General features: G+C 36.3%; 1 protein-coding gene across 1 annotated transcript; it reads right to left on the bottom strand.

The window, feature by feature from the left end:
• Positions 1-4,932: 4,932 nt before the first annotated feature.
• LOC120072983 (ArgH (DUF639)) lies at positions 4,933-10,070 on the bottom strand. The gene is made up of 10 exons (XM_039025536.2): positions 9,966-10,070; positions 9,594-9,822; positions 9,124-9,231; positions 8,825-8,994; positions 7,386-7,519; positions 7,114-7,291; positions 6,464-7,016; positions 6,265-6,377; positions 5,894-6,137; positions 4,933-5,474 (listed from the first exon to the last, which is right to left on the bottom strand). Exons 1-10 carry the CDS (start codon positions 10,058-10,060, stop codon positions 5,226-5,228), a joined length of 2,073 nt encoding a protein of 690 aa, XP_038881464.1. The 5' UTR covers positions 10,061-10,070; the 3' UTR covers positions 4,933-5,225.
• Positions 10,071-10,467: the final 397 nt, after the last annotated feature.

Genomic DNA, 10,467 nt, shown 5'->3' with positions numbered 1-10,467 from the left:
CATCCAATAAGGGACCAGAGAAATATGAGAATTTCTTTGAGCCTTGACAAGGGACAAGTCATGTCGAGCAATTGACGTTAAAAATTTGTCATTCCTCCGTACATAGCATATGGTAAGGATGTTATGTACCACAACTATCATACGACACCTCTCCAGAGCGAGAGAGTCAGGTGATAAAGTTTATTGCTTTCTTTATTTTTTCTAGATTAGGTTTCTTTTTGTTTTTGTTTTGTAAGGACGACCTATAATAGAGGATAATATCTTTTTGGAAGGCGAGCCCATTACCACCACCATCCCGTGCGCGACATTGTATCAGGGGAGGTTTTTTGTTCCCTTGTTTTTATTATTTTTTTAGCTTTACTTGAAATACATTGGGGATAATGTATTATTTTAAGTTCGGGGTGGGGTATCCGTTGGGTAGTATGTTGTGTGCTTGATTTCCTTGCTTGCCATTTGCTCTGTTGTTATCATGATAGTTTATTATGCACTATTCCTGTAATATATTTTGCATGAAAGAACGATAGGAAATCATGATCATGATTTCAGCCCAGTTTTAAATATTTTTTTTTTGTCTCTCATGCATCTTTAAGCCATTATTTTCCAAAATTAAAGTCTTGCGTGCTTAGAATTGGGTTATTTGGTTTATACTTCTGTTGTCACCCTGAAAAGTCCACATTTGACTTAGGAGTAACTATGCTTGTTTTAGAGCAAAACTAGACAAATTGGATAAGATAGAGCCTACTGTGAATTAAAAAGAGAAAGAGAGAATAAAGAAAAGCAAATTAGTTGCAATTCTGGAAAAAAAAAGTATAAAAAAATGAGGCATGTGCTAGCGTGCCTGCAAAAAAAAAAAAAAAATAGAGTGTGTATGCGAATGGATAGAGAGGTGAAAATAGCTATCTCTGCTGTGTCTAGTTAGGGTTTGCGAGAAAATAGTGATAGATTCCTAGAGGTGGGGTGTGAAAGCTAGCCTTCTAGGTAAAATAAATGCCCTTTTATGTTTCTTGTGTGTGTGTTTAGGCACCATTGTCTTAGTGTTACCCTTTTTTTTGCAAGTGCGATATGTTCAAGGTTGATAACCGAACTAAAGTAGGAAAAAATGAGATGAGGACCTTTTAAAACTTTTTCGGGTTGTGCAAGCTTAACTAGCAAAACTCTAGGCTCACTCAAGTAGGAATAGACTGAGAATCATTTTTAAACTTGTGCTTCATTGATTGATTGTAATTGATTTTTGTGAGATTACAAATTTCATTCAAAATAATTGTTGAGATTTGAGTAACAACATTGTGAATTAAGCTAGCATGTCTTTAATTATTTTATATTATATTTTGTGTGTTCCTACCTTGCTCGGAACGGAACGAGCAAGAATTAAGTTAGGGGTGTTTGTTAGCTCAAAAAGAGCTATTATTCATAGCTTAATTCGGACTCATTATCGAATTTTACGTGTTTATTTTCCTATTTTGTAGGTATCGAGCAACCAAGAGGTAGAATTGGCGATTTGGAGCCGGTCAAGGTTAATTTGAAGCAATTTAGAGTTGATTTGAGCATCCAGACTTCAAAGAAGTTGAAATTACCAAATTTCCATTGAGTTCCATTGGGTATTCTATATTTTTATTAATGGCATCGAGTACCATCAATTAAAATTGCCATCGAGTAAAATGATACCGAGTAAACGAGTGTCGAGTATCGTGTAACGTGCATCGAGTATCGAGTCATCGAGCATCGAGTAGCGAGTTTCTGACAGAATACTTACGTTGCAACGTTGTCCCGAGCGTCACAACGTTCCGATTATTCAACGATGACATAGTTGCAACGTTTCCTTGACGCTCGTGGCCTTTCTTGTCGAGCGTTGCAACGCTGTGATGATTTCTATAAATACTCCTTTTCGGTTTTAGGTCAAAACATGCTGAACTTTGGAGGCCGAATTGATGAAGGCCAAAGTTAGACTTCAATCTTCTTCCTTGCCCTTCAGATTTTAGTATCATTAGGTTAGTTTTTATTTTATTTTCAGATCATGGACGTGGATCGTATCTCATTTGGTTTGTCTATGAATCGATGAAGCAATCTTTCGTCTAGTTATTGGATCAAGCGTTCTTCTATTTTGATGAGTTTTCTGCTCAATTTTGTGCTTTAAATTAGAATTATGTTTTTCTTTGAATCTCGCATGATTTAGACTTACGTTCATGTGTTGAATTGACGTTCCTATCCTGATCGCATTTCTTAGCTAGTTAAGTTCAAACTCGCACGTATTCTTATAATCGTCTCTGCTTTGAATTTACCCTTGTAGCACAGATTAGATGAGCATGCTTAGGTGTATAGGCCGACCTTGAATCTTTGTATCGCATGTTTAATCCAGATTTAAAGAATAAATTGATTATTTGAACATAACTTTCCCGACACTTAATCAACATAGTTGAATTCTTATTCTTAATACATGTGTTTCTACTTTTTTATGGTTGCTAAAGACCCCATTGCATCTAGGAGCATGTAGGTTCGTCAGGACAGTTTTTTCAGTCTTAATTACAAAATAGAACGCACGGTTGGTTCGAATTAATTGATTTTTGACTTCGGTAGAGATTAGTTAATTCACATCGATTGTGTAGCTATACATGCATAATTCAAATACATGATATTTTCACAAAAAAAAAAAAAAAAAAAAAAAAAAAAAAAAAAAAAACAATGATCTAAATTACATTCAATGGCTACTAAATCCAAAAACTAGATGAATCCATTACCATTCCGTATATTCCTAGCAATTTCCTTTTCTTACATGTTTTCAATTTCAAAACCAAAAACCAAAACTCAGTTTTTACTTTTTTTTCCACAATCAAATCAAACCAAAAGGTATTTAATCATTCGCTTTCGTTGTTCAACCCCGCACTTTCCACTATTGCTATTTGTAGTGATAGGAATAGTTCGATGATTTTACAACTTTACTTATTGACGACATAAATTTCAGATTTATGAACTCTACCGATACCATTTCCATTTGATCCTCATAAGTAAAGTAATAATGAAAGTGACAAAATTTATAATTCAATAGCGATTACAATAATTTTTTTATCACAATTTGGTAAACACAAACTTAATACATTGTATAAACTCACCATGATTGCAACCATTTTGGTTGCAAATTCGAAAAAATGACCTAAACCTCTGTACCAAACGAACAAAGAAACAAATGCTCGTATGCTAATTTTACTGCAATTTCTCCATGTGCCGAAGGTTTTGTTAGAAAAGTCATTAAAGAAATCACATAAGAATTCTAACATAATATAAGAGTAAAATATTTGTTCAAATTACGAGTTCCAACCACCCAGTAATGGTTTAATCGTCAGAGTATGAACATTAATCCTTCCCATTAAAAATATGGACTTAAGTGAGTCTAGCTCATCAAATAATTTCTTTCCAAAATTAAAAATTAAAATCCTCAAATCCCCGTACACACACTAAATAAAAAAATATATATTAAAAAAAAAAACCCGAACTTATTGATCAGTGTAATATATATGCTACACCAAAATTGTTCTTTCAACACAAATCTAAATTTGTGTTCAATAAAAGAACAATTTGATTTTTTCGAGCAAAAATCTAGATATTTAATCTCAATTACGATGAAACTAGTTTACCAACTAGTAAACAAATAGTTTGAAACTTCATGATTAGGAAAGAATTATGAAAATCATTTCTATATATGAAAATTATTCATGAGGGAGAGTGCTCTGTCTTAGTTGACTTTCTAGTTTGACTACCCCTCTCACAATAAAGTTAGGGTTTGTGTAGAAATCAGAACGAGCAGACTCACTTGTCGAATTAGGAGGAGCTAGAAGGTACAAACTCTTTTATTAACCAGGCACAAATGGGCAGACTCAGGAAAAGGTGCGAAGTCTCTCATCGCCTTCCTTCAAGTCATTCAAAGGATTCAAATGACGTTTACCTACTATGGTACCAGCTTGAATATGGTCTCCACCAGACGCTAACATAACAGGGGCTGGAGACATCTTTAAGAACCAAGAACGGGATATTCGCATTAGCGGAATGGAGGAGAGCGAAGAGATGAGCACTTTTCAAGCAACTTTCCTTAACGAAGTCATCTATGTGACCAATGCACGCTTCAAAGAAAAAGTAGAGAAGCGCGCAAGAGCTATAGCTAGTCTCCTGATTCTATTAGAAGTGTGAGATCAAAAAGATATGTGCCAGCTACACTAGCTGAAAATCTCTTAATATCAGAGATTCTGCATTCATGATTATATCCCCTGACAATGGGATGTGTAATGAAGCATCACAACTTTATCAAGAAATGGGGTAAGCCTCCGTTATCAAATCGGTTATTCTTTGATTAGCTGCTATGGGAAGTGGTATCCGGAAAATGTTGGGAGCAGCCACTTTCTACTAGTAGTATGCCAAAAGAGAAGACCAATCAACCTTACCAGAAGTGAAGTAAAGAATATCGACAAGAATATCGACAATCTTGCCGCAACCTTATCGACTACCTAAATCTTACCGCAACCTTATCGACTACCTACTTGTATATTGTTTTCGTAATACGACCATGGACAAGAAGGACACCCAGGTATTTACCCCTTTCCAATCCTTACCAAAATACTCATAAAAGTAAACTACTTAATTAACTTCGCCATATATTAATTTCCAATTAATGCATCAAACATATTTATTATATTAATTTTCAATTAATGCATCAAACATATTAGTAAATTCTTAATTTTCTATTCTTCCTTGATCACCCCTCAAACACAAAATTTTAAATACATTTATTTATTATTATTTTTTTTTTGGAGATATGAACAAAGCAATTAATTGAAAACCATTTTTTGAATTTTAAACTTTCTTGAATCCAAACAAAGGGTAAATATTAAGTAATTGACATTTCGACCCCCCTTCCCCCACAATGTTACAAAAAAGAATACTAGGTTTGAATAAAATCTATCGTTACTTATAGCTCATGCACTTTATTTCCAACCTAAAACATAATTCGAATTAAACAAAAAGAGGAAGGGTCACATCAAAACAAGAATCCCCCAAATATTATGTATAGTATTTCTCAATACTCCTAAAAACCAAATCCCACACTGACATTATTCTCTGCGGGGCCTTCACTTTGTCCATATTCACAAAAGACAAGGATATGAATTTGAACATTCAAAAAGAAGAGAAAAGGATGGCCAAACTAAGAAAGTATGAAATTGAAAAAGGTGAATGGAGGGTTACCCTTGATTGGAAGGGCTGTCATTCTCGGGAAGTCTGTCGACAACACGGACGCGGATGACGGGGATGGAGTCCCACCATTCTTTGAGTCGCCGGTCTCTGCCGCTGTTGGTATCCACATTTTTCTTCCGTAGTTTTGAGGTCACAAAAAAACCGTATAATATCAACCCCATTATTATGTACTTTGTTGGAACTAATGCCAGTGTTATTGCTAGACCACTCAATACTACCATGGCCATGTCTGCATGCTGCAACCCAACAAAGAAAATAGGAATTGTTACTTCAATGGGAAATGAACCATATGTTTCTTCCAAATGAAATGGAGAAGATCAACAACGCAGAAATAAAGACATCATTGTGCTTTCTTTTGTTTTTTCTTTTTAAGCAAATTGCAAAAACTGTCCATAAAGTATGGTCATAGTTGCAATTATATCCTCAAACTTTAAATGGTAAGAATTGAGCCCTCAAACTTATACAATGGTAAAAATTGGAAAGCTTACATTATCGTAGGAAATGTAACGAGTTCAAATTTTATCATTCGGAAGTCTAATTTCTACCACTACTAAACTTTTGAGCAAATACTTCTATCCAAAGAAATTTAAGACTAATTCTTAAGAGAAACGACAGAATGCATGCAAAAATATCACTTAGAAGTGTTAGAAGGTACCTTGCGAGTTTTGGATATGAAAATGGACCAAATCTTCAACACTGCAATGTTTGCAGTCTGCACAATCTCATGCACATTTTGCAAACTCTGTTGGGCAGCCACTATGCTTTCTATCGTAGTTTGCTCACTGGCGGTGCAGACCACAATCTCGTCGCACTTTTCTTGAATCTTCTCAGTTCTTGCTTGAAGCATCGCCACGACCACCCAAGACAGTAACGCAGCCACAGCCTTGCCAAACCACTCCCTACATCCATGAATGTACTTAATTGCCAACCTTCATCTTGATCCAAGAAAAAAAATTGAAGAATACGAGTACTGAAACGTGCAACTAGGATATTTGGTGCAAACAAAAAGCCTCAGACAGAACTTACTTGTATGTAATTATCAAAGATACAGCGAGCACGATAATAGTAGCCACTGGTCTTTCCCATACAATAACTTCTTTGAACCAAGATAACCTGCTCTTGAGTGGCTTTAGCAGCTCCTGCATCATATTATCGAGTTGTCATTTTAATTTAAATAGCCAGAGAATAAAAATTTTAAAAAAATTGATTAGATTAAGATGCTTGCCAAGAAGATGAATGCACTTTCACCAATTCCTTCCTCTTTCAGTCCTACAGCGGTAGCCTTGGCAACTGCAACTTCCTTCTCTTCTTCTCTGGCCTGATTAATGGCATTCTCCAAGGAGGACTTGGATTCATCAAGTTCAGTACTTATATTACAAACTTTCACTGTTACATCTGCACTAGGGTCGGATAATTGTGACATGTTCAAATATCTCAGGGTTGAAGTCGCGCTACATGGGCGTCCACTATTCAGCAACTTCAGATTCTCAGCAAGTTCTTCTAGCACATAGTCGCCCTTTGGTAACTCATCACATAAGGCAAAGATTAAGAACTTTGTAGGAACCGGTGGAGATATTCTAAGCAGTTCTCTGGCTGCATGAAGCCTTATAATCCCTAATATTGTTCTTGAATGCATCTCCCATGCTTGTGCCGGACTTTCCACATTAAATTTCCGCAAAAAACGATGCAAGAGTATGATCTCCTTTATCAATGCTAGCCAATGATCACGCCTTGTAGAACTTGTTATCTCTGGAAACTCCAGCAGAACTTCCTCTAATCTATGAAAATGTGAAAATATTTGGGTTCATTACAGATTCAATTGCTCAATCATTGCCCAAAAAATTATATAAATTAATTAATTAAATAAAATCTCACATTGCAGGGGACTCGTAGACTATTGCCTTGTCAAAAAGTGGTGCACCCCAAGGTCCTGTGGAAGCTGGCGTCACACTGTGCATAGTGTCCCTTGAGAGTTCTATCTCAAGGGCATTTTCATATGTTATCGCTCCCGAAGCCTCAAAATAGAGACTGTAATTAGTTAATGTAAGCCTTCCTGAGACAGAAAAATGACCTCCATGCTTGGACATATTCTCAACTATAGATCAATCAAATGGGAGATGAAACAACGAAATTTTGCTAAATCTAACCAGGCCAACTTGTTGATCCAATGTGGCGCACTACCCTCTGTGAGCTAGCAGTGCCCTCCACGTGCAATATGAACTCATCATCACGTAGTTCTACACCCTTTGGTGTTGCCTGTTTCTGCAGATGCTTCATGCATCTGGAGATGATAAATTGAAAGAGCCCAAAAGGGGGAGGGGGGAAATGAGAAAAAAGATTTAGAAGTTATATGATCAGATGTAGATATTTTAATTACCTACAACTCTATAACAAAAGTTCCCTTCCCCCTACCAGGTTTGGGGACTTCAGCACTGACAATGATTCTATGATGAGTTATGAAAAGTATCTGGCGGAACAAGAAACGCTCATTAAGTATTCTCCCTATAACTACTTTGAAGTTCTTCTACGTGTTCTTCAGAACTTCTAAATTCAACGTTATGGAAAACTTGAAAAGTGGATTCTGTTAGCTAAAAGACGTTTCACTATTTTAAAAAACCACATCAAACTCACTTTCCTTAAATCTTGGAGGAAGTGTTTGATCAATCACAAAAGAGATGGTAAAATAGCAGGAGAAACTGAAAAATGAAATAAGCCTATGAGGCATAAGCCTTAAATAATGAATTAAAAACATTTTAGAAATCCTAAATTGGTATAACCAAATACGGCTGAACTTGATAGTCACATAAAAGTATAAAAAGAAAATTCACCCCATGATATAAAAAATTCTATAAGGATAACTTTATCATCACTACTACTATTATCATTCGTAAGACTGAATTACAGTATAAATTTTTGCTTCAATGTTTTCAAAGTCACGTCAGTAAAAGTAATCGTAGTTCAAATTGTCACAAATAACTCAAACCTCAATATTTTTGGAGAACTAAGCAAATCACTATTATTTTTCTAATCATTAGACGAGGCATAGAGATTATAATCCTCCATGGATTTTCAAAATGGTGTAAGCCTCTTATTGTTCAAGGAAGGCGTACACTCTTGAGACTAAAACTGGGAGCAACTAAGCCTTGCCTCGAGACGAGTCTCAAGATGTAAGTCTCAATAGCCTTTTAAAACAATGTAGGCAGTGAGAGAAGAACTCCTGCACTTCTATGCCACACAGTCTGAGTAAAGTAGAGCAAACTAACTAAAACATAACTGTCAAATAAACAGAAAAGGCAGGTGCCTGTTAGTGTGCTATCTTCACATGTGGTACAGAATTTCCATTAACCGCAACTACAGGGATAAATTACATAATTGATGACATACAAATGCACGGTACCGATGACATCAAGATTAAATGTTCAATACAACTATGCAATAGTGATGGTTAGGCCATAAAAGGTAAATGTAAACCTAACATTTATGATATTTCTCCATCAATAAAACTAATGTGTTTCTCGCCTTCTACTATGCAAGGTTGATGATGGAAAAATTAAAATTGTAATTTAGAACAAGTTATAGCAATTACTTGTCAATTTCCTTCAGAAATTTATCATATGCTGGGAAATGAAGCCGGTGTCCAGTTGGAGCTGTTAGAGTTTCGAATGTGAATCTTGCATTGACAAGATCCGAAACCAATGGAACTAAAGACCCTAACCACACATATGCATCTTCTCCAACATCTGGATCGTCATTAACCTGCCAATATAACACCAAAATTAGGTGCCCAAAGGCGAGAGAGAGAAAATAGATAGGCAACAAAAACACCAAAGATCGATCTAAATGTTATTGAATATATCAGTTCAATCACACACACGTTATGCTTACCAGCAGGGGCATAATGTCTGAATAGAAAAGAGGGATCTCATCTTGCTCCGGAGGCACATTGGCTGCTACGACTTTCTTCTTCTCTTCTTTTCCCTTCGCCACACACTCCTATTACATCAACGACAGAGAAATGTAAAAGCTATACACGAACAAACTCAATAATACCGATGCACAAGGCAGAGATTCGGCACGGAAGTAACGACTAGAAAGAAACTTGAAAAAGATTTCGAATATTACTACTATAACACCATAATCCAACTTTTGCAGGACATTGCAGAAGAACAATGGCTGCAATTAAAGCCATAGACAATGTATTCTCCCATCAACAAAATCAAATTTCGGAACATTGTAGCAGAAATACGGTGGTATATATCTTCAAACTAGATCGATAAAACTTGTACAAAGAAGCCTAATATAGAAAGTTTCTGAACAAGGACGACTGAAGAAAGGAAGTGCGTGTGTATACGTACCTCACGAGACTCTTCATCTGCAGAAGAAGGCGTCTCCCAAGCAAGCATCATATCAAAGCTGAAGCGGCTAAACGATCCATTGCCAATACCTTCCTCCAAGTTCTGGCACATATCTGCCAAAGCCTTGGCACTACAAAACTCCACGAACTTCCTCGAATAGGTACCGGTCTCAGGTTTCCACGAAATCTCAAACTCCTCCACCAATCCCTCCACCGAGCTGCCGACTTTCCTGCATAAGTTCTCCAAGAATCGTTTAGCAATAAAAACCAGGCCCAATCAAGTCTGAACAAACCACAGAACAAGAAGAATAACATCGCGAAGTTCTTTCGGTTTCAGAATAAATCGAAGAAGAAGAATAAGAAGTTGTCTTACAGAGCACAGCGTTGGACGACGTCATTGGCGATGGAGGAGAGGTGTTTCCGCGAGGTGGTCGCCATTGTTGCGGTGATTTCGATTTGCTGAACCATTGGGGATGAAATGGATGAGGAATAAACTTCTTCGGTTCTAATGGCTAAGTAGTGAAAGGTGCGTGTTGTACGTGTCTTTGTACTACTTTGCCACGTGGCATTCCTCATGCAACGCTTTGTGCATGCCTCGGCCACAGGGGACCTCTGTGTGGCTTGGAAGTTATGGATAGAATCTCAACTTTGTCGCTTATGAACTAATTATTTACCCTTTTTTCTTTATTTCTTTCTTTCTTTAATTAATTAATTAATTAGTTATATTTGTATAATATCTGACTTTGAGATCAGATGCTCGATTCTTCTTCTCTATCTATTATAAAAAAATCAAGAGAGTTAAAAGTTTGAATTTGTCACTCGGGTTGATCTTAAAAATATATATAAAATAAAATTTAGATGTGATTGGATGGATT

The sequence above is a fragment of the Benincasa hispida genome, chromosome 3 (assembly GCF_027475165.1).
Source record: "Benincasa hispida cultivar pf3 chromosome 3, pf3_genome.v1.1, whole genome shotgun sequence".
NCBI lineage: Eukaryota > Viridiplantae > Streptophyta > Magnoliopsida > Cucurbitales > Cucurbitaceae > Benincasa > Benincasa hispida.
Note: the sequence above shows the minus strand (reverse complement) of the source record. Positions and strands in the feature narration are given on the sequence as shown.